The sequence below is a fragment of the Cricetulus griseus genome (genome assembly GCF_003668045.3).
Source record: "Cricetulus griseus strain 17A/GY chromosome 1 unlocalized genomic scaffold, alternate assembly CriGri-PICRH-1.0 chr1_1, whole genome shotgun sequence".
NCBI lineage: Eukaryota > Metazoa > Chordata > Mammalia > Rodentia > Cricetidae > Cricetulus > Cricetulus griseus.
Window position 1 is genome coordinate 113993144 of NW_023276807.1, and position 25701 is coordinate 114018844.

Below are 25701 nucleotides of genomic sequence, written 5' to 3' on the forward strand. Positions count from 1 at the left end.
ACTCCCCAGTAAATGGGAGCAACATGAATCTTTTGTTTTTTGTTGTTGTTTTCAGTTACCAGCCTCCGGTATTTCCATTGCATTAGCACAAAATGGACTAATGTTGTTTATTTTTTTTTAAGTTCACTTTTATGTGTATGGGTGTTTTGCCAGCACATGTCTGTGCATCAGGCATGTACCTGTGCCCGCAGAAGGCATCAGATTCCCTAGAACTGTAGTTACAGGTAGGTGTGAGGCACCATGTGGGTGCTGGGAATCAAACCCAGGGCCTCTGGAAAGAGCAGCCAGTGCTCTTAACCACTGAGTCATTCTTCAGCCCCTCAGTATTTTAGCAAACTCAATCCTTGATCTTCTCTGCATAACTTTAGTGCCACCTACCAGCTTCTTTCCTTGCTGCTCTAGTCACCCTTTATTGCCTGCACTGACTGGAGACAGACTTGCATATGAATATCTATAGCATTAGTTACAACAGCTTGAAGAAGGAAAGCGCCCAAGAGTGTACCCACTTGTCAACTGGATGAACAAAATGTCTTATTTTTCCATCACCAAGAGACATGTACTCATACACAGTCTAGAGAGGGAGAGTGTGGAAACCATGTCATGTGTGAACCAGACATAAGATGTCAGATGTTATGAAATACCCAGGACAGAAAAATCCACTGAAACAGAATGAAGATGAGTGGTGGCCAGGAGCCAGAGGGAGGGAGGCACTCAAAACTGCTTAAAAGCCCTGGATTTGACTTTGTCAATGAAAATACTTTGGAACTAGTGGTAATGGCTGTATACCAGAGTTGTGTCCTAAAAGCTGAACCCTTTTCCTTTAAAATGGCTGGTGGTATGTCAGTTCATGAAAAGAGAAAGCAAACTAAAGTTCTTTATAATTAGCAACCACATGGTGATGGGATTTTGGCCTTATGCAAGTCCTAGCAGCAATGATAAGGCTAATTATCTCTCTGGGCCTCAGTTTCCCCACCTGTAAATTGACCCAACTGGATTATATCACAACTCCTTAACCAGAACAGTCTGAATTAGTCACATGGAGAGCTGCTTCTGACCTCACAGGGCCATCCAACCCTCTAGTCATGTGCACATGACAGGCTGGCTCCTGTGTTTCCATGTGGAAAACACTCATCTCAGACCGACTCTGCTTTCTTTTAAGACACCAAGAGAAAAGAGACCCCGTACCTCATGGTTCTGCTCTCCTAGGACCACTGTATGTATATCAGGACTGGAGTAAAAAAAAACACAACAGAAGACATGAACTCTGTTTATTAGGAAGAACACTCCAATACTCACAAGTGGTTCTCTTGCACACTTAACCTAGGCAGGCACACAAAAGAACATCATGACAGAGTCCATTGTGTTTGCTTACATCACAAAGAATTCTCAAGGCAGTTCAATTTCAGGCCACAAAAATCACATCTATGGCACCAACATGGAATTCAAAAACAGGCTGGACTTCAAAGTGCCCCAAATGCCAACAAATAAGAGGACTATCCAAGGGGGTCTCCAAAGCAATCCAGGATGCTCTGATGCAGGCTGCTCACATACCTCCTAGGGCCCTCAGCACTGACAGTGCTACCTACAGGTCTCTCTTCTCATTTCCCATAAAAAACACACTGTTCCAGAACAGCAAAGGAACGCAAGTAAGAGACAAACAGGACTGGTTACCTCATACCAGAAACAGGAATACAGAAAACACAGGGCCAAATGTGACCACACATGGGTTAGTGATGTTTCGGGAGGGCTCTCCCAGGCACTGAGATGAGGCTTAAAAGTATGCTGGAGTAAGCTCTGTCTTCCCTTCAGTGGTTACCACCTGGATTAGGCTTCCTGAGTTCGGCCGTTTATTCCCAGTGATCCAGTCATGGAAGGTTCTAGAATAAGAAGAGATATTTTACATTCTTAAAGCAAAACTCTGGATGCTAATATTCATACTGGTGGTCATGGGTATGAAAGGTGGTTTCTGGGGTGAGCTATGAGAAAGCCACTAGATATCTGGGATATATAAACAGGTCCCCAAAGAGCTCAGTGCCTGACTAGGAATTAATATAATCTCAGTTTTTGCTTTTGTCCTTTTCTACTTGGTGAAAATGCTTCACAACACAGTACTATGATTTTAACTAATAAAACGGATTTTAGATTATTAACTGTAAGAGACATATAAATGCATATACAGTCATCCCTGAGTACCTACGGTGGTCTGATTTCCCAGACTGCCAAAGACCCCAAGGAGCATGCTATTTGTATATAACCCCCACACATTTTCCCATATACTCCCCAAATCACCCTCAGATTACTGACAGAACTCACATGACACACATACTGCAGAATAAGCAGCTGTTAAAAGTGTACTGTTTTAGGAAATAATGGCAAGGGGGAAGTCTCCATCCACTAAGTACAGAAGCATTCTTTTGGTGCCCTTGATGTGAAGTTGGCTGAGTTGACACATGAGAACCCACAGATAAAGAAAGCCAGCTTCTGATTTATTCCAGAATAAATTTAAAAGGATGAAAACTCATTCTTTAATTTTAGCAAACATGTATAACGTGCCCAAGGCAAGATACAAAAATCAGGCTGTGATAGTCAAATATATTGGGACTTAAAACAACTAGCTGAGCCAGGCAGTGGTGGTGCACTCCTTTAATCCCAGCACTTGGGAGAAGAGCAGGCAAATCTGAGTTCAAGACCAGCCTGGTCTACAAAAGCTAGTTCCAGGAAAGCCTCCAAAGCCACAAAGAACCACTGTCTCAAAAAACCAAACCTAGCTGTTTGTGGTGAGGAGCAACTAAGCCTATCAGGAACAAAGTTTATGAAGTTTAACAAAAGGAGAGAAAAGGCACAAAAATTTGCAGGGAACTATTTCTAAAGTGAAGCATTTACATTTGAGAACCCTTGAGAACCATCCACCTGAGCACCCACTGCCAGGATATCAAACCTCTAACTGGAAAGCACTCAGCTCTTAGGATGCTGCTCTGTGCTCCCAACATACAACCCTGCCAACTAGATTTGACAGTCAGCTGCCAGACACTCAGGCTCCTTCTCTGGACATTGTACAAGACAAGAAAGTGTATAGTCTCAAAACCCAAATCATTGCTGAAACACCCTGAAATACTGTCAACAGTCATGGTCCCCTCTCTGGGTTAGAGTTAAACTGGGTGTCTTTGAGACAGACAAAGGGTTTCTGTGTTCATCACAAATGTCTGTCTTGCCTGTGGTCTCTCCAGTGGTGTGGAGTGGATGACAGAGAAGGTATGCTTACCATAGCAGGTAAAGAAAGCAATGTGCTCACAAGCATATCAAATAAACTTCTCTCTAACTTGCCAAGTGAGTTTCAAGTGGGTAAAGTGATGGTTAGAATAAAAGGGTGCCTGACAGCCCTTGCCAGGGGAACCTGTGGTCAGGCATGAATTCAGGCCCAGGAGCCTGAATATTAATTCTAGGTTAATATATCACTCGAGCACTATGGGAACATTGACCTTTAAAGAGAAATATAAAAGCAATCACAAATCAAATCATGGTGTTGTCTGTAACTTCCTTTCTCAATCAGTTATTAAAGCATGACTCCCAGCTCACCATGTGGTGAGCAAGCCCACAGGCCCACAGTCATACTGCCTATGTAAGAGCCTAGATTTGCTATTCTTTGGGCAGATACTCAGTCTCAACTCATAGATCAAAATAATTTTCTATGAGCATTAAATAAAGTAAGAGGATATGTAAGCAGGGGAGGTGGCTCACTTGGTAAAGTGCTTGTCATAAAAGCATGAAGATCTACTTAGATCTCCAGAACTCACATAGAAGAAAGTCAGGCACAGCCGCACATGCCTATAACCCAGTGATGGGGAGGCAGAGGCAAGAAGCTCGCTGGTGTTCGTGTGCCAGCCAGTATGGCAAAAACAGTGAGTTTCTGGTTCCACAAGACAGTCTCAGAAAGGGAAGTGGAAGGGTAGAGTGATATATGTCTCAGTGGTTAAGAATGCATACTGCTTTTGTAAAGGACCCCAGATTAGTTCCCAGCATGCACACCAGGCAGCGCACAACCTTCTATAACTCCAGCTCCAGGGACCTCAAGCCTCTGACCTCCTCCAACACCCGCACTCATGTGCACACACCCACAATCAGACACAAACACATACATATAATTAAAAATAAAACACATCTTTTAAAAATGTAGAAAATGGCTGAAGAAGACACATGATGTCTATCATGTCTGACTTTCAATGCGCACACATACATATACACACACTCATGCACACATGCACACACATACACACACACACATGTACACACACAGACATGCACACAGAATAGGAAATTTTTAGAATAGTGCTTAGCACATAACTAGCACTACGTGAGTACTTGTTTCAAACATAAATAAAAATTTTCTTCATTTAATTTAAGTGAGTTCTAACATTAAGTCATAAACAAACACCCACTACAGCCATCAAAGCAGCTATGACATTGGCACTTTGTGGAAGGTCATCTCCTATAAGGACTGTGACCTAGTCATCTCCATGCCAAGGTAGCATCTGTCTATAGTAGGTATCCTGTGGACCTAAACTTACTAAATAGAAGACTTTAAGGAACTGAGTGAAAGAAACACCAAGCAGTAAAACCAATTCCTTCTCCAGTGAGCTTTCTCAAACTGTCTCCAGGTTCACTGTCAGCTGACTTTGTAAATGAATACCACACAACTGTGGCTCAGCACTGATTGAGACATATGACGATTACTGAACACTTGCTATGGGTCAGACACACTGCCAAGCGCTAACACACACTACCATGTTTCCTTCTCTGCACCATCATCTTGGACCTCATTAACACAGGCAAGCTATCTGTGTCCTAGGGCAGTTTACAGATATGCTCACTTTGGTCCAACAGAAAGAAGAAAGGGAGTCAGGACTCATATCAGGGCTATTCATTCCTCCACACAATTGCTCTTCTTCAAATCCAGGTGCCTCAGGACCTCAGAGCCCCAGATCCTTCCCCAGGATCACTGAGAGTCCCCAAAGGGCAGGGGACAGAGACTGGAGGCTGCTTAGTCACTGCCTCTCCTGTGATACTCACTCAACCAGGAACTCTAAGGGTGTCCAAGAGCTGAAGTCTGCCTCAGGCATTGATTTCCTGTTCATCGGAGTATCCAGGGTAACCCTGCAATGTAGAGATAAGTGTGTCATTTGTGCATCGTCTTTGTAATAACAGGAGCCTGGTCCTTGACCATGAAAAGACAAACACACTGGGAGCCGCTGGCACTGAGCATGACATTTACATGGAGAGATCAGACAGGATAATCAGAGACCAGCAAGCTGTCCACATTAACAAAAATCACAGCTGAGGAAAATCCAATAAGGCTCTTTGTGACTCACACTAGGGCAGACAAGAACAAAACAAGGAGAGTCACATTTTACCTTTACAGCAAATACAGCCTTTGTCAAAGGCAAGTGCTTTATTAAGTCCTCGTGTACACTCTGAAATGCAGCAGACTCATTTCTAAGGATTTATGTGAAATAATGCTCACAAATATCAAAATTATAAAGTATCATTTTTAAGTATATGGCTGCCTTCCAAGAAACTTGGGATTTTCAGGAAGAGAATATGAATTGGCACTAAACATTTGGGCCTGAGACATCAGTCAGAACAGCCAGGAGGCAGCTCAGTCATAAAATCTCACAAGTGAACAACTGGAAACCTAGCTACTCCCTGAGTTGCCCCAGGGCCCTTTACATACAGGAAGCAAGAGGCACTGAGAAAGAATAAACCATGTCCAAGGCAGCAACTCTCTGTCTGAGACAACTGCTTAGGGATTTGCTTCCCGTCAGTTAGAAATGTCCCGATAGATTCCCATGATCTCCTACCTAATTTCCCCCACACTGCTGCTCCTGGCTTGCTACACACACACACTGACTTTATAACAATTGAGAAACTATATAAAGTAAAATAAAGTGTGTAGACTCTTTAAAAGTAGCAATGGGAGAGAAAAGAAAACACAAGAGGCAAAAAAGATGGATGCATCCCTCAAGACAGATCATCAAAACCCTGAAATACTGCTACGGGATGAATGTACCTCCCAGCCAGATTCCTCAGATGAAACCCAGCCTGCAGTGTAACAGGAGTAGGGCCTTTAGAAGATAATTAGGTCGGGGGTGTGGCCCCATAGGTGGATAGGATACATATAGAAGGGGGCTGAGGAAGGCCGTTTGCCCTTCTACCATATGATAGTAGAAAAGTGACCACCTACAGCAGCAGTCCTCAACCTTTGGGTCGCAAGTTCGTTGGGAGTCAAACAATCCTTTCGCAAAAGGGCCATCTAAGACCATTAGAAAACACAGATATTGTGCCCTGGCAAATCCCGCCCCGGGATCTGCAGGCAGACAGAATCGGTCCCTGAGGACCCTGGGATCCTGTCTCTGCTGAGATCGCTGGGCCATTCCAGCCCCCACAGAGTGCAGAGAGTGCAGAGGTGAGCTGATTCAGCCCCTAACTTGGGCCCAACTTCCATCTGCCCACCCTGGCAAACCCTGCCCAGGGATCTTCGACAGGACTACTCTACCCCTGAGGATCAAGTAACCCAGAGTCTGCTGACATCTCTGCGCCAGTGCTGCTCTCACCCACCTGGAAAGCGAGTGCCTCAGACCTGCCTGCACCCAACTTGAAACCCATCAGAATATCAAAGTCAATTGCACACACCTGAAGAGAACACCGGACCCATACACACCAGGAAAGGAAGTGACACCAACTGTACCCACTGGAACAAGAGATGGGAAGATGACAATATAAGAACACATCCAACAACAGGAAAACCAATATGACACCACCAGAGCCTAGGGACTCTATACCAGCAAGACATGAACATCCCAACACAGAAGATGCAGAAGAGAGCAACCTTAAAAACAACTTCATGGAAATGATAGAGAATCTAAGAGAGGAAATCAGAAAATCCTTCAGAGAAATGGAAGAAAAGACAAACCAAAAGATGCAAGAAATCAAGGAAAGCCAAAAAAGCCAAGAAAATACAATTAAACAGCTGAAGGAAACAGTTCAGGACCTGAAAACTGAATTAGAGACAACAAAGAAAACACAAACTGAGGGAATGCTGGAAGTGGAAAAGCTTAGTAAACAATCAGGAACCACAGATGCAAGCATAACCAATAGAATACAAGAGATGAAAGACAGAATCTCAGATGCTGAAGACAAACTAGAGGAAATAAACTCATCAAGCAAAGAAAATCTGAAGTCTAACAAATCCATAACACAAAATATTCAGGAAATTTGGGACACCGTGAAAAGACCAAACCTAAGGATAATAGGTATACAAGAAGGTGAAGAAACCCAACAAAAAGGTGCAGAAAACATATTCAACAAAATCATAGAAGAAAACTTTCCCAACCTAAAGAAAGACATGCCAATGAAAGTACAAGAAGCCTACAGAACACCAAATAGAGTGGACCACAAAAGAAAGTCCCCTCGTCACATAATAATTAAAACACCAAATGTACAGAAGAAAAATATTAAGAGCAGCAAGGGAAAAAGGCCAAGTAACATATAAAGGCAAACCTATCAAAATTACACCAGACTTCTCCATGGAAACTCTGAAAGCTGGAAGGACCTGGATAGATATTCTACCAACTCTAAGAGAACATGGATACCAGCCCAGACTACTATACCCAGCAAAGTTTTCAATCACTATAAATGGAGAAAACAAGATATTCCACGATAAAACCAGATTTAAACAATATGTTACCACTATTCCAGCCCTACAGAAAGTACTGGAAGGAAAACGACAACCTAAGGAAATTAACTACACTCGCATAAACATAGGCAATAGATAATCCCACTCTACAAAAACACAAAATAAAAGGAGGGTAAATCCACATACAATACCAGTACCAACAACAAACCAAAAACAAACAAGAATAAACACTGAATGGAACTTAATTTCCCTTAATATTAATGGTCTTAACTCGCCTATAAAAAGACACAGGCTAACAGATTGGATACGAAGACAGAATCCATCCTTCTGATGCATACAAGAAACACACCTCGAATTCAAAGACAGACATTACCTCAGAGTAAAGGGTTGGGATAAGATACTCCAATCAAATGGACCCAAGAAATGAGCTGGGGTAGCTATCCTTGTATCTAACAAGATAAACTTCAAACTAAAATCAATCAAAAGAGATGAAGAAGGTCATTTCATATTCATCACAGGAAAAATCCATCAGGAAGAAGTCTCAATTCTAAACATCTATGCCCCAAATACAAAGGCACCAACATTCGTAAAAGAAACATTATTAAAACTCAAATCACAAATAAGGCCTCACACAGTTATAGTGGGAGACTTCAACACCCCACTCTCACCCCTGGACAGGACCACCAGACAGAAACTTAACAAAGAGACAAAGGAACTAACAGAAGTTATGACCCAATTGGGATTAACAGACATTTATAGAACTTTCTATCCAAACACAAAAGAATATACCTTCTTTTCAGCATCACATGGAAACCTTCTCAAAAATCGACCACATTCTCGGCAACATAGCAAACCTCAACAGGTACAAAAAAAATTGGAATAATCCCCTGTGTCTTATCAGACCACCATGCTTTAAAGATAGAAATCAAAAACAAATCAAAGTGCAAAAAACCTACCAACTCATGGAAATTGAACAACACGCATTTGCAACATTCCTGGGTCAAGGAAGAAATAAAGAAAGAAATTAAAGATTTCCTAGAATTCAATGAAAATGTTGACACAACATACCCAAACTTATGGGACACTTTGAAAGCAGTACTAAGTTCATAGCTCTAAGTGCTCACATGAAGAAACTAGAGAATAGCCACACCAGAGATCTGACATCACAGCTGAAAGCTCTAAAAAAAAAATGAAAGCAAATTCACCCCAGAGGAGCAGATGCAGGAAATAATCAAACTGAGGGCAGAAATCAATAAAGTCGAAACGAAGAAAACAATTCAAAGAATCAATATAACAAAGAGTTGGTTCTTTGAGAAAATCAACAAAATAGACAAACAGTTATCCAAATTAACCAAAAGGCAGAGAGAGATCATGCAAATTAACAAAATAAGAAATGAAAAGGGGGACATAACAATGGACACTGAAGAAATCCAGAGAATCTTCAGGTCATACTTTGAAAACCTGGAAAATTTAAAGGAAATGGACAATTTTCTGGACAGTTACCATTTACCAAAATTGAATAAGCAACTTAAACAGACCTCTAAGGAAATAGAAGCAGTCATCAAAAGTCTCCCAACCAAAAAAACCCCGGGACCAGATGGATTCACTGCAGAATTCTACCAGAAATTCAAAGTGCTAATACCAATACTCCTCAAATTGTTCCACAAAATAGAAGCAGAAGGGACATTGCCATACTCTTTTTATGAGGCTATAATAACCTTGATACCGAAGCCACACAAAGACACAACTAAGAAAGAGAACTACAGACCAATATCCCTCATGAACAATGATGCAAAAATTCTCAATAAAATCCTAGCAAATCGAATACAAGATCATATCAAAGAAATCATCCAACATGATCAAGTAGGCTTCATCCCAGGGATGCAAGGATGGTTCAACTTACAAAAATCCACCAATGTAATCCACCATATAAATAGACTGAGGAAAAAAAAAAAACACATGATCATCTCACTAGATGCCGAAAAAGCCTTTGACAAAATCCAGTACCCCTTCATGATAAAGGTCTTGGAGAAATCAGGGATAACAGGAACATACTTCAACATAATAAAAGCAATATACAGCAAGCCAATAGCCAACATCAAATTAAACAGAGAGAAACTCAATCCAATTTCTCTAAAATCGGGGACAAGACAAGGCTGTCCACTCTCTCCATACCTCTTCAATATTGCCCTTGAAGTTCTAGCTAGAGCAATAAGACAACAAAAGGAGATCAAGGGAATACAAATCTGAAAGGAAGAAGTAAAACTCTCACTATTTGCAGACGATTTGATAGTCTACATTAGTGAACCAAAAAACTCTACCAGGGAACTCCTACAGCTGATAAACACCTTCAGCAAAGTGGCAGGATACAAGATTAACTCAAAAAAATCCATAGCCCTACTATAAAGAAAGCAGAGAAACATCACCCTTTACAATTGCCACAAACAACATAAAATACCTTGGGGTAACACTAACCAAAAATGTGAAAGAACTGTACCATAAGAATTTTGAGTCTCTAAAGAAAGAAATTAAAGAAGATACCAGAAAATGGAAAGATCTCCCATGCTCTTGGATAGGTAGGATCAACATAGTAAAAATGGCAATCTTGCCAAAAGCAATCTACAGATTCAATGCAATCCCATCAAAATCCCAACACAATTCTTCACAGACCTTGAAAGAACAATTCTCAACTTTATATGGAGAAACAAAAGACCCAGGATAGCCAAAACATCCCTATACAATAAAGGAACTTCTGGAGGCATCACCATCCCTGACTTCAAGCTCTATTACAGAGCTATAGTCCTGAAAACAGCTTGGTATTGGCACAAAAATAGACTGGTAGACCAATGGAATAGAGTTGAAAACCCTGATATTACCCCACACACCTATGAACACCTGATTTTTGACAATCCAAATTTATACGATGGAACAAAGAGAACATCTTCAACAAATGGTGCTGGCATAACTGGTTGCAGACATGTAGAAGACTGCAGTTAGACCCAAGCCTATCGCCTTGCACAAAACTTAAGTCAAAATGGATCAAAGATCTCAACATAAATCCAGCTACACTGAACCTATTAGAAGACAAAGTGGGAAATACCCTTGAATTAATTGGTACAGGAGACCACTTCCTGAACATTACACCAGTAGCACAGACAATGAGGTCAACAATTAATAAATGGGACCTCGTGAAACTGAGAAGCTTCTGTAAGGCAAAGGCAAAGGAGACAGTCAGCAAGACAAAATGTCAGCCCAAAGACTGGGAAAAGATATTCACCAACCCCACATCTGACAGAGGGCTGATCTCCAAAATATACAAAGAACTCAAGAAGCTAGTCTCCAAAACACCAAACAACCCAATTAAAAAGTGGGGTACAGAACTAAATAGACAATTCTCAATAAAGGAATCTAAAATGGCTGAAAGACACATAAGAAAGTGTTCAACATCCTTAGCCATCAGGGAAAGGCAAATCAAAACAACTCTGAGATACCATCTTAATCCTGTCAGAATGGCCAAAATCAAAAACACCAATGACAGTTCATGTTAGAGAGGATGTGGAGAATGGAGATATCATAATAGAGGGAGGCATTTTTGGTTTACAGAGAAATCAGGCACTAGGGAAATGTCTGGAGATCTACAAAGATGACACCAGCTAACTATCTCAGCAACGGAGGAGAGGCTACCTTAAATGCCCTCCCCTGATTATGAGATTGATGCCTTCATCCAGCAGCTGGTGGAAGTAGAAGCAGACACCCATAAATTAATCACCGATGTGAACTGGAACCCAGATGCAGAGAAGGACCAGTGAAGAGTACAGAGGTCCAGACCACGCTGGTGAAACACACAGAAACAGCTGACCTGAACATACGGGAACTCTTGCTACCCATTCTGATAGCTGGAATATCAGCATGGAACTGATCCAGACCCAAGGAACATAGGTTTCTGTGAGGAAACCTCAGAAATCTATGGGACCTCCTGTAGAAGCCCAGTATTTATCCCTAGCATAGGTGTGGCTTTGGGAGCCCATTCCATATAGAGGAATACTCCCTGAGCCAAGAAGACACACAGGGGTGGGCCTAGGCCCTACCCCAAAGGAAACGAAAGACTAATGACACCCTATGGAAGGCCTCACCATCCAGGGGGAGCAGAAAAGATATGTGACAGATAGGTTTTAGTTGGGGGAGGGGGCGGGTAGGGGAGGACAGGTGGGAGAAGGGAAATGGAATTGTCATGTAAAACAATCCTGTTTCTAATTCAAATAAAAAAAAGTTGGGGAAAAAAAAGAGAAAAAAAGAAAACACAGATATTTACATTATGATTCATAACAATAACAAAATGAGTTATGAAGAAGCAACAAAAAAAATGGGACTGAAGAATAGTTAAGAGCACTGACTGCTCTTCCAGAGGACCTGGGTTCAAGTCCCAGCATCCACATGGCAACTCACAACTGTCTGTAACTCCAAGAACTGACAATTTCACACAGACATACAGGCAGGCAAAAGACCAATGCAAATAAAATAAAAATAAATAAATAATTTTAAAAAATTGTAGTTGGGGGTGACTACAACTGTATTAAAGGGTCGTAGCATTAGGAAGGTTGAGAACCACTATCAACAGGAACAAGCTCTCAACCCTGCTGGCATCCTCAAATTGGACCTTCCAATCCATACAACTGTGATTAGTATAATTCTGTGGTTTATAAAATACCCAGTCTAGGGTATTGTGTACAGCAGAAGGAATACAGTAAGACAGGAACTTAAGGGACACTGGCACACACACTCAAAGCCATGATAAAAAGGGACTCTCAAAATGTCAACACTCAGCAGCAGGCAAGTGTAACCAATGGGAACTCCTAAGCACCTACGGGAGCACAGCAATGGCGGCAGCCCCAGGTGGCATGCCACTGTTCTTTCCTGCAAGGCTCTGGCAGAGCTGATGGACGGCACCCTTGGCCATGCCGTAGCCGATCATCCCTGGGAAAGGAAAGAAAACAGTTGGTTATGTAGACATTAGGTGCAATCTTCTCAGCTCGCTGTCCCTTAAGACTTTAGCACAGCCATACCTGGCATCCTCCTTCAAGCAAGGCACCCTCACTAGCCCTACCACAATAACAGCAACCAGAAAAAGGTGATGGAACAGTTGGGCAAGGGTATGGCCTCTGGCCAGTTCCCAAGAATGCAGATTTTTAAAGGGCACCGGTGCCAATAGCCATTCCACTTCCTGAGGTGGCATGGAAGAATACAAAAGGTCCTTGACTGGACACTTCAAAAGTGGAGCTCTTGTGCCTGCTTTCCTGATGACTGTAATGGGCACAGATTCTCTAGCCTTGATTGTTCATGTGTATACCTCAACCCATCTACAAGGCTGCACTGAGGACCAGAAATCAACCAGGAAAAAGTCAGGGAGGCCAAAGAGGCCATGGGGTATAAGGTACTGCTGAGCTGATGAGGGTGTAGCTTAGCACAGAACCAGTTTGACTAAGCTTCTTGCCCAGGAGCATAAAGAAAGGTATTTTCCCACTCTCCCCACTGTAGGGAGAGACCCTGATTATAGGTAATGGGCATGATCACAGGTATGTAGCAGGGTGTAGCAGGGTGTATAAGACGGAGGGAGGCCAGCACTCGGTCTGTCATTAGGCTGAGCTGACACTGGGAAGCATTTCTAAGTCTATCCTGCTCAGGGTGCCTACCTGGTCACTGGTTCCCCTGTGTGAGTATTCCCCTAATATATTACCAGTTATTAACCTCTCTCTGACTCCACTTATATTCCAAGATACCCCACTATTTAGGCATCCTCACTAGTGAACAGTTACTCCCACTGTGGAGCAGGAATCTACTAGCCACTGGGACCATTCCCTTCCATAGCCATCCTGCACAGCAGCAGATTGTGTGTTCTGACACAGCTGCCTGTTACAACTCTATGATCTTCATGCCTAATGCCATCATTGTGCTGCCTGCAAAGGCTAGTGCTTGAAAAGGACAGCTTGCTTCCAGGCACCAAACCCCTACTTAACCCTCATATGTCATTGAGCCTCCTCTGACCATGAATCCCCAGATTCAATGCTAGGCACATGAAAATGCAAAACAGTTCCCTAACTCCATAGGTAAAACCCTAGATCCAAGCTGAAGATCATGGCTAAGGACACACAATGATTCCTCAGCACTGTGATCCAAGGAGAATCAGCAGCCCTCCCAGCCACCAGCCATCACTACACATGAGTGCAGGTAGCCCTGGAGCCTCAAGGGGATCAGTTCCCCTGGAGCTGCTGGAGTTAGAGGAGGTCGTGAGCCACCTGATGTGAGTGCTGGGAACCCAACTCAGGTCCTTTGCAAGAGCACCGTGTGCTCTTAACCACTGAACCATCTCTCCAGCCTCTGTTTGGTTTCTGAGACAGCTTCTCATTATATAGCCCTAGCCAGACAAGAACCAACTACATAGACTAGGCTTGGCCTCAAACTTACAGCAATCCTACCTCTGTCTATGGATAACTGGCATGAGCTACCATGCCCAGCCTCAGAAAGAGGTATTAAATACATTTTAAATTATATATATATATATATATATATATATATATATATATAATATATATATATATATTATATATACATATGTGTGATTGGACTTGTGTGCACACACCACAGCACATGTATGGAAATCAGAGGACATCTTGTGGAAGCTGTTTCTCTCCTTCCACCACGTGAGTCCCAGGGATCAAATTCAGGTCATCAGGCTTGGTGGAAAATGCCTTTACCCACAAAGCCCAATCTCCCCAGCCCTCAATACATTTTTTTATTCATATGAATGTGGCAATCATGGTGGCACACACCTGCCATTCTAGCAATTGGAGTATGAGTTCAAGTTCATTCTAGGCTAGGCAGGATAAACCCCTCTCCAAAAAAAATTGTTTCTAATATAATAATGTTTGAATGTAAACAGAGGTGTGGTATGGGTGCACACAAGAACACATATAGAATGCTCCACAAGGATGCCTGAGGTCTGTGACCCACTGTACCTGAGGACTGCTGTAGAGATCAGGCATTTGAGCAGGCGCCAGTCTCCCTATTAAGTGTATGTCTTTCAGCAGCATGTGAATGTTTCCTACATGCACTGGTTAAAACACGCTAATAAAAATACACAAATAAAAATAATACACTGCCATCCCACTTTCTCCCTGAAGATCTATTCATCAAATTCAGAGCCCTTGGTCGCATCAGCTCCTCCACACAATGTTTCCAGGGACAGAATCTTCCCTTCTCTCTCATTTTATCCCCTTGACTTGTCCAGGACATTTACTTAGACAGTAATTTACCAGGGTGTAGCATGTATAAAAAGCTGCACATATTCAGGCATCCCAGGTGAGCACATCTTGACATGAGCACACAGGCTCCCTTAAGCTTCCCCGCCCCGCCCCCTGCCCCCACAACTCAGGCTCCACTAACTGAAGTCAGTGATGATGTTGTCATGGAAGGTCTGCAAATGCAATAGCTGAAGAGGCAACCTAAGTCCAGGGAGGTGGGATTCACAGCCCAGTTCAGGAACCAATCACTGACCAGCTTCAGCAACAACACTGATTGCCAAAGAGGGTCAAGGTCTCAAGAAGTTACTTAAAGGAATATTTCACCATCCTCTGCTTAAGCCAATGGTGATTTAAAAATGCACCTCATCAAAGTACAGAGCTCTCTGTACCTTTACATTCCAACACTATGAGGGCTGAAAAGCTTTGGGAGGAAAGAAATGAGCAACCAGCAACCCATGGCTTAATTCAACAGAACAATGCAGATATGAGATCATTTGCAAAATATAAAAAACTGCATACGACTATGCTGGACACTTTCTTCCAAATTATAACATGACCATACAGTCCCTCAAGAGTGGCTTCCAACCACAACCCAGAATGGCTGCAGAGCAGAAGGATCATTAAGATAAACCATCACGTGGGACCATCTGTACTTGTAAACCAAAGGAAACGGGAGCCCTGCTTTGTCCTTTAAAAATCAGTCTTTCATTTCTGGGGTTTTGTTTTTGAAATGTCAACCTATTACTCATTTCTCCATTTACTTTCTAGTGCCTCTGCCCTATGTCACCTTTAATAAAAACCAGCTCTCAACCAGACAGACATCTAACATTTACACAGCTTTAATTATTGCAACAGCCACAGACCTGTTAGATCTTATGCTCTGTGAAATGCAATGAGCAGCAAGAAATTACTAATTAGCAAGAGCTTCATGATTCAGTGAGTTACATTAAAACTGAAAAGGTGCCCCAAGATTCCTACCACTTACCTTTCAAAGAAGTGTACCTCTTAAACTCAGATAGTACAGATAAGGCTTAGTGCCCACCCCTCTGTGCCCCTTACTTAAATCCCTTTAGCCTTGCCCCTAAATGAATGTATGACTTGAAATGTACCCCACTCCCCCCAAATTTGTATGTTGTACTAATCTCCCTATAATTCAGAACCTTACTGTGTTTAGAGGCAAAGTCTTTGAAGTGGTAATTTAGTTAAAATGAGGTCTTCAGTTTGCAACCCTAATACAGAAGGGCCAAGGTGCTTCTAAGGGGTAGAATTTAGGACCCAGACACACAGAGGAGCAATCATCCAGGATTCAAGAAGCAGTCACCTACAAGCCAGTGATTAAGGCCCCCAGACCAACCTTACCAACATCCTGGTCTTAGACATTGAGCCTCTAAAATCATTAGGAACATGTATCTATTAATTGAGCAAGCCAAGGCATGGTAGCCCCAGCAAAAGAATACAGGAGGAAGAAATACAAAAGAAAGGGTCTTCGTGGTGGAATGAAAGCAGATCATAATTTAGAAATGATCAATGGTTTGGTTCAAAGTACATTCACTATGTACTCATTAAATAAATCTGGACAATTTATTTAACTCTCTAAATTTTGTTTTTCTAACTAATGAATTGGGAAGGCAACAATGATTCCTATGCCATTATTCAACAAAAACATATGTGAAGTGGAAAGTATATAGAATATTACTTGGTATTTGATGTGAATATTGTAAGATCTACCATGTGGTAGGCACTAGCTTTGTGTCAACAACTCTGTTTAACAATTAAAGAAACTGTGGAAGACATTTGACCAAGAATCGGGGTCAAGAATACATCTGCCAATATACTTCCCTGGAACCCATGATTACAATGTAATGGTAAGATGTGAGCGGTAACTAGTACACATCTAGTTTACTGTTTATCCCTCTATTGATCACAGATCATAAACCAGACAGGGGTGCCAAATTACAGTACCATGAACTGGGACAAATGTAAATGATTAAGATTGCTCCCCATAGCCCCCATCGAGGGCCCTAACCTGCCTGGGGAGTGGAGGGTGGATGGGATGGGGGATATGTAGGGGGTAGGGGGAAGGGGTGGGAAGGAGGGGAGGGAGAGGGAGAAGGGATTGACATGTGAAGCAAGCTTGTTCCTAATTTGATCTAATAAAAAAAATTACAAAAAAAAAAAGATTCCTCCCCATAAGACAACTCTAGCATAAAAGGAATGAAATCTACCCAACGGAAAAGCTCCTGAGGGCACAAAGGGAATTGCAGATCCTCAACCCAAGATGTATCACTAGTAATCCCAGCAGGAGAAGCATTCACACTGCACACATAGAAAAGATGAAGGCTTACCAGGAGTCCCATCCAAGGCAGCTTTGGCCCCAGCCAGGGTCAAGAGGCCTCCTTCCTTCAGGTGCTTTGTGGCTAAGTGGCTGGAGATGGTGGATGTCCACATACTCTGCTTCCACATCAGGTCACAGTTTTTAAAGAGTGCTGGGGAAAAGGCAAAAATGTGCACTCATCATTCCCAGATAAGAACCAAGAAGGTAAACTCAACTCACACTGCCTTCACTACAAGAAGCCCTCCAGGCCCTGCTGCTGGTCTACCTTGGGGCCAAAAAAAAAACAGCACAGGGCTCAATGGTCAGAGGCACAGGTTTAAATACAGGTCATGCTGTCCCTTGGGTCTCAGCTTCCTCACCTAACTGCCAAAATTTCAGCCAATAAATTTTAGCAAATAATCCTGGGGTTAACAGACTCACCAGACTGTCGTGGCTTCAAAAATGGTTTTACTTTATGAAGGCTGTTAGATTTATATTATGAGCTTCTATACCTATTCTGGCTTCTACCCCTGATAAAAATCCAAGAAACGATCACCCTATTGCCATAAAGAAGGTTTTTAACAGTCACATTTTCATGGAAAAAGTTAATGAGAGCCTTTAAGAGTCTGTAAAAGAGAGCTGAAATAGCAGCCATTTCACAGCTGTGTTAGTCTCTAGCCTTTCCAGAGACTCAAAAGGAACAGGTGGTAACACTTGTCACACTGTCAGTACCCCACAGAGACACCCTAGCTCTCACACAGTCTCTTCAACTGCCACCTTCCTCCATGGGATAATGCTAAAAGAGAACCTCACTAGACTCAGAACTCAGAACTCAGCTCTGGACTTCCCAGCCTGCAGAACTGTGAGCAGTCAATCCCAACAAATTACCCACTTCTATCATCATGACTCAAATGAAGATGCAGAGCTGTAGCAAGGATCCCAAGAGACAAACAGAAAACCAGCCAGCCTGGTGCCTCATCTAGACCACAGCCATGTCAGCAAGACAAAGAGCAGAGCAGAAGGAATAATTAACTCGGAAAAAGACTCACACTTGGACTTGGCATTGCCCCCAGCCCATCCTCCAGCCACACAGAGAATCGCGTCCACCTTCTGGTCACCTAGGAGCTTGCCAACTTCAGCAGTGACCTTTAACAAAAGAGGCAAAAGGTGAGCTGAACAGGCCTTGTTTTCTCTTTCCCTTCTTTTTAAGCCAGTTTACAAGGTACGTAGCAATTGGCTAGGGAAATTAGATGAAAGAAGTTCTGTGCATTTTGGATAAAAAAAGCCAACAACTTTTCAATATGGATTTCATAAGGCTGAGCTTCTACATGAGTAATTCTAAAAGGCATAAGCACTATCTGAAATCTAAATATAAATAAAGGGAGAAAGGGGATCTAAGAAAATCTCTGGAGTCTCATGACAAATAGGTGAGGTTCTGGTATGTTCCTTTCCAGATTTTCTCAAGGAACCACAGACTCGTGATCTCAGAAGGTTCCATTCCATATTGTTTTTTTGTTTGAAATAGAGTTTCTCTGTGTAGCCCTGGATATCCTGGAACTCACTCTGTTGACCAAGCTGGCCTCAAACTTAAAGATCTGCCTGCCTTGGCTCCTGAGTGCTGGATCAAAGGTGTGCACCACCACTGCCCAGCACAGAACATCTTTAACAAAGAAATATCATTAAGAAACACAAGAGCAAGAAAATGACAGACACTGGCAAAATGCTAGCACATGCTGAGTACATGGGGTTAATTTCAATGGTCTCTTTGTTTGAAATATTAAAGCCCGGACAGTATATCCACATACTCTCATTATCATTTACTAAAAGGGCAGTCTTGGCAGGCTGGCCAGCCACTGTGGCTCTTATTGGCTGGAATGTCTGAGGCAATGCTTCTGAAGTGTTCAGTATGCTCCATCTTTTGAAAATTCATACCAAGACCCAGAGTTTCCCCAGCAACACCTCCATCAAACAGTTACTTCTTTTCAGAAGACTCAAACTGTTCCTTCAAAAGGAATGTATGACCAGTGAAAAGCAAGCCTTCCTGCACACCACACCTAATGCTCTCCTTCTCTGCAGATTCTAGAATCCTGTGCCTTCTACCCACTCTGGCCATATTATTTGTTGACCTTCCTTCTACAACCCTGAACAATCCTAGAGGCCCCTCCCTTCTTTCAGAAGCCAAGGCTCTCTGGCCAGAACCTAGACCAGTGGTTCTCAACCTGTGGGTCATGACCCCTTTGGGAGTCAAACAACCCTTTCACAGGGGTCACCTAAGACCATTAGAAACCACAGACATTTACATTACAATTTATAACAGTAACAAAATTACAATTATGAAGTAGCATTGAAATAATTTTATGGGGGGGGGGTCACTACAACATGAGGAACTGCATTAAAGGGTCCCAGCGTTAGGAAGGTTGAGAACCACTGACTAGACCTTGACTGCCAGAGGTTGCAGCAACTCCCCACATCTGGAAGGGCACAGGATGCATGCTACCCTGCCTACTTTTCAAGAAAGCACAGAACAAGCAGCAACTATGGACCATCAGACTTTAACATTTATACTTCATTCTTATAATAAAGTAAGGCAATTCCAAATTCCAGCCTCTTAAATTTTGCTTTCTGCCCAAGAATCTTCTAAAGATTCAATTCTCTTCTACTTCTACATCTCTTTTCCCTGGCTGAATTTCTGGACCAGGGGACCAATTTCACATGTACTGGGATTAACTGTCCTCTTCTGGTACCTCAAAATTAAAATCCAAGTATCCTGTAGTTGACTCTGAAACTCACAATGGAATGGAAGGATAGAGATCTTTAAAGCTAAGCTTAGATTATAATAACATATTTTGCCCTGCTGATACATTCTATATAGTTAAGTCTCAGGTGGGGACAACATCGACATTCAACAATCTACATGGTGCCTAGCAAGATGGTTCATCAAATAAAAGTGCTTCTGTATAGACCTGTTACTTTGACCCCTGGATCTAGTTGTAAAAGGCAAGAACTACCAAAAGTTGCCCTCTGACCTCCACACATTGATTATGGCATGTATGCCCACATTAACATTCTCATTATTCATTCACCTCCCTTTCTTCCCCTCTGATAACAATAATAACAACAATGATAATAAAATAAGCCCACATTGCCAGCAGAACTTATACTTAGCAAGAACTAAGGAGACACTGAAAGCAGAACCCACACCTGGAAGGACTGTGGCTCTCCAAGCCCACACATTGCTCTTCTCCTGAGTTTTAGCTTTTATTGCTTTATCCACACAATTGCTTTGTGGCAGTTTAGCCCATTAAGTAAGAGCACAACCATAAAGTCCACTAGCTGGACTCAAACCATAGCTATACCATTCTCCTACTTGCCTGATCTTAGACCAGGATCCTCCTGCATGTCTTTTCCAATTTGTGATTCAAACCAGTCAAAGAACATGAAACATTAGCCAGTGTTGAGACCACCAGAGAAAGCATGACAAAGTAGACCCGCTTACAGACTGAGTTCATGTCAGGAAACTCCTTCCCTATCTCTAGCACTAACTAGCTTCTCAGACTGTCACTTACTGGCTAAAACCTAGTGACACCACTGTGACATGACCCACCTGCCTGCCTAGTCAGGAGTCTTGAACACAGACTGCACCACCCAGAAGCAGGTGGGGATTTCCTTGGGAATGAGGGTTGGGAGCACTGACCTGAGACCACCAGGCAGAGGATCAGAAGAGCTACTCTAGAGGCAGGACTGCTGAAGAGCCTCTAAGATACTCATACTAAAACATCCACCCAACTGGCAATGGTGTCTTTCTGGGGAGTAGCAGTATCTTGGGGAAATGGTGGTATTACCATTTATTTACATATTTCTAGAGTTTTATTGGTTCTCCTGTTTCACAATTTGCACATAATTTCATAACTGAAAATAATATATTGTTCATATTTATGCTTTGAACTAGGGTAACCTCACTTTTCAAAATATATCAGATATACAAAGATGCTTAAGCACACTACTCTTTTTTTTTGGTTTTCGAGACAGGGTTTCTCTGTGTAGCTTTGTACACCAGACTGGCCTTGAACTCACAGAGATCCACATGCCTCTGCCTCCCAAGTGCTGGGACTAAAGGTGTGCATCACTAAAGCCCGGCAAGCACACTACTCTTGTTAAATAGTAAAACAAACAAAAAATAAACTTAAGTAAAAAAAAACCCTAAGGCATACAATAAAGAGAAACTAAGTAAGCCATAGCAAATCAACAAAATAAAATATTATATATAAACAAAGTGTTTAAGTGAGATAATGTATGTAAACTAAAGAGTAAAGTTTTAAAAATCTAACCATCAACATAAAACATAAGACACGTAGAAGCAGTTAACAAACAGCATACAAAGTAAAGACAAGGAAACATGCCAAAATAAGCTAGTCAGGCAGGGTGTTGGTGGTGCACGCCTTTAATCCCAGCACTCGGGAAGCAGAGGCAGGTGGATCTCTGTGAGTTCAAGGCCAGCCAGGATAGGCTCCAAAGCTACACACAAAAAAAAAGCTAGTCAGAAATTGATACTAAAATTAAAATTTATCTTTGTTTTTGCTTTAAGTTTTGATTTTCAATTTTTCTAAGTTTTCCTCTGGAGGATTTCTGAATTGGCAGACAAAGAGCACAGCCTGAGAAACCCTCCCTGGGCCTCTCCTGTCACAGTGAGGGACCTTTTAGATTACCTGGTCAGCCTGTTCCGTAAATGAGTCTGTCATTTTAACAATGACACTGGCACTGGCCTCTTCATTCTCCACCACATCGATGCTGGCAACCCACTGGAGCAAGAAAAACAGTTTTGGTTAAGAGTCAGTGAGTTATTACTTGTCTAAAAAGTCACACCCAGAAATAGGAGCAATAGGGAAAGTGAAGAGGCTTAAACTGAAATGCATGGGACCAAAAATGTTTCCAGGTTGCAATTTGGGATTCTGAAATATCTGCATATACTTACTTATCTTGGGAATAGGACTGGAGCTTAAATGCAAAGTTCACATTTGGTAAGCACATTTCATATACATTGTATACTCAGTCTGAAAGAAATTTTACACAGTACTTTCAATAATCTTGAACATGCAATAGGTTTCATGTCATGAAACTTCCCATCTGAGGCTTCGCACAGCCCTTAAAAAGCTTCGGATTTAGAAGCATTTCAGATTTTTGCTTAACATGTAAACAAAAAGCCACTAGAGAAAGGAAATAACAACTGATCTTCCTGGCATCCCTTCAGGAACCACTGACCGTGGATGACCCACCTTCTACCACACTTCATCCCAAGCCATCATGCTCCTTCCTCTTCTCTGCTGGACTCTCAAGGCCAAACTCAACATGTATCTAGTAGTACCTGAATTCAGCAAAGCCTCTACAAAGAGCCATATTGAGAAGAAAAAGCTTTGCTGGACTATGAGCTCTCACAAATACTTAAACCTACTAGCACAGGAGACAGCTACAAACAATATGGAGTTGGAGGGGCATACCAGCCATCCTTGCAAATGCCAGATGCTGAAATATAAACTACACATACCACATGTTGTTATTCTTTTCATTTTATAAAACCATTTCAAGTGTAAAACTCTTCACAACTCTTGGGTGCATAGAGATGGATAGCTGTGCAGCTGTCCTATGGAAGACCCCCTGCTCTGTAGCAGACAGATGGGCCTTCTGTGTGGATGACTGACTCAGGTATTAATACTAGTCAGCCATAATGTGGCAATCTTCTTCATTAAAGAAAACAGGTGAATGATTAACATGGTTAGTAAAAACAAAATGAGATGGAGGATACTCACTCTTGGCATCACTGAGTTTTACTTCAGAAACCTCTGGGGTCCTTCAAGCTGAAGACCCCAGAGGTCAGTATCTACCATTAATTGCAAGTACAGCACCATTCAACAACACTCATTACCTGTATACCACAAGCCATGGGGAATAATACTGAGACAAAGCTGGCTCCACCCCAGCCCTGCCTAGGGTGCCACAAAAGAGAATTTGGGGTAAGTCAGCACACCAGGCTCAATGCAGAGGCCAAGGAGGAACACTGCTTAGTACCTGGCTCCCTGGTTCATGTTCAGCTGCCTTCTTATTCAGCCAAGGCCCAGCCTGCCTGCCTAGAAATAACAGGCCAAGTCCCCGACATCAATCATCCATCAAGACAAGCTCTCACAGACATGGCCACAGGCAAATTGGATCTGAGCAATTCATCCACTGAGGCTCCCTCTTCCAGGGTGACTCTGGGTTGTCAATGTGACAATAAAAGCTAACCAGCAGAGTGGAGGGGGGTAATCAATGAAGTCAGAATCCGAGAAAACAGATAGATATGAGTACAGGACCCAGTTGAGGTAGACAAAGCCCACACCTTCAATTCTGCCTTTGTCTCCACCCTCCATCTTCGAAGATCATGGAAGACATCCCAGGCTTCCAATGTTCTAAACAGATACTGTTATTACTCTTGTATCACACTTATGCCAGAACAAAATTCTGAGCCCTTCTCTCTGGTCTCAGGGGATCCCTTGCCCAGGCCTTCTGCTAACTAAACTCTCAGGTAGGTGCTCCAAGCCTCAGGGATGACTCTAGGACAAGTCTCCTGTGCTGATCCCTGCTAAGAGGCTGGGGCCAAGGTCAGCTCTATGTCCACTTGTCCTCTGGGAGTGGACACCTGACTAGGCAAAATAGTTGAAATATCCTTAACTGAGCAAAGATGTCAGCAACTGCGGGGCTGAGCCTTCAACTGCCAGATCCAACAGGGCTAAAGCAACACTGGTAATAATATTAGCTGCAGTATTGGTGACAGCTAGCACTTAAAAGGCTTTTACCTGTTATCTCACTTAATCTTCACAATCGACCCAAGAGTAAACAGAACATTATTGTCATTTTGTTTTACAGGGGAACTGAGGCTAGAGAATGTTAATCAATTCAAGGTCACTGGGCTAATAACTTAGGGCCGCCCAATTCCAGAGTCTCCCTTCTGCCCTTCCTCTCCCAGTTCGCTCACACCGTTCCTCTGCCCTCCCGAGTCACACTGGACCTTCTGGGCCTGGAGGAGGCCTCGGGAGCACCTACACCACACGCTCCTTGCAGGGCAAAGGTCCGACACCTGTGGCCTGGAACAGACAGGAGCATGCGAGTGTAACCTAGTCACGGGTGCACAGGGCCGGTAGTTTCCCCCACCCCCTACTCCAAGGGTCTGCCGCTCGCAGCGATCGTCCCGCAGCGTTACCCAGTTGCGGGCTCGGAAGGCCTGTACACAGCGCGAGCCCAGCGCGCCCCTGCCGCCGTACACCAGCACCCGGCGCGCCTCCCCCGAAGCCGCCATCCTGCTCCTGACAGGCTTCCCGCGGTACGGAACGTCAAGAGGGAACGTGCGGCTGTGCCAGCCGCTACACAACGCGGAACTCAAGAAGATTGCCCGCCTCTACCTGCGCCCCGCCCAGAAGCTCCGCCCTGAGGTGGCGACGCAGATATTGCAGAGCCACGCCTCCCACTTTGGCCAATAGGAGTGCGTCAATTGGAGCGCGTGATCACTACTTGCCCCGCCCTAAAGATGAGATACATTAAACCACGCCTCCCCTCGGTGGGCCAGTAGACTCTCGGCCGGCTAAGTACGTGCTCTCTACTGCGCCCCGCCCATCTGCCGAGCCTCCACTGCCCATGAGCCAATAGGAGCGTAGCTAGCCAGACGCGTGCTCTAAACTGTGCCCTATGGCCCGCCCTCGCTTGTAGGCCGGCAGGCGTGCATCATTCTCTCCGCTAAGCCCTGAACACTACTGGGGTGTGGACCACAGCAAAGTTCCACCCTCGGGCAGCGATGCTTTTGGAGCACTAAGCTAAGCCCCAGCCAGGAACAAGAGTTCAGTTGTGCAGTTGCTGCAGGGCTCAAGTGGGTGAAAATAATTGCTGACAGGAACAGACCACCTGAAATATTTTTACTCTCAAATAAGAGTGTGAACTTGGCTTGGCCCCACTGCCTAACAGCTGTGGGGCCTAAGTACCTCCTTCAATTGTTCTGTGCCTCAGTTTCCTTGCTAATAAAATGCGATTAATAGTCTGTGCCTCTAGAGTAGGAGGGAAAAAAAGAGTAAAGGTACATCGAGCAGTGTGTGGCTATCAGTATTAGTCTTACAAGTACTGATTATTAAAATTCACTGCGCCTCTTAGAAGCCTGTTACACTTTTCCAAATGGAAGACAATTGTCTATCTGGGGACACATTTAAAAGTGAAAATCTGCCAAAACAGTGATAACAAAATTTTTAGTGCTCTATAGTTTAAATGTTTCCATTTCTGAAATTAATGCATTTAAAACAAAGAATATGATGGGGAGTTGTTACTATATTTAAAATAGTATTAGTATATAGCACAACAGGCTTTGCTCTGGTAGGAGCACAAAT

At 43.1% G+C, this 25701-nt stretch overlaps 1 protein-coding gene across 1 annotated transcript; it reads right to left on the reverse strand.

Moving 5' to 3' along the window:
- Positions 1-1251: 1251 nt before the first annotated feature.
- Positions 1252-24726, reverse strand: Qdpr (quinoid dihydropteridine reductase). Its single transcript, XM_027386985.1, has 7 exons — positions 24534-24726; positions 22009-22101; positions 18352-18448; positions 17334-17474; positions 12556-12664; positions 5068-5151; positions 1252-1877 (listed from the first exon to the last, which is right to left on the reverse strand). The coding sequence occupies exons 1-7, from the start codon at positions 24627-24629 to the stop codon at positions 1772-1774; spliced, it is 726 nt and encodes a 241-aa protein (XP_027242786.1). The 5' UTR covers positions 24630-24726; the 3' UTR covers positions 1252-1771.
- Positions 24727-25701: the final 975 nt, after the last annotated feature.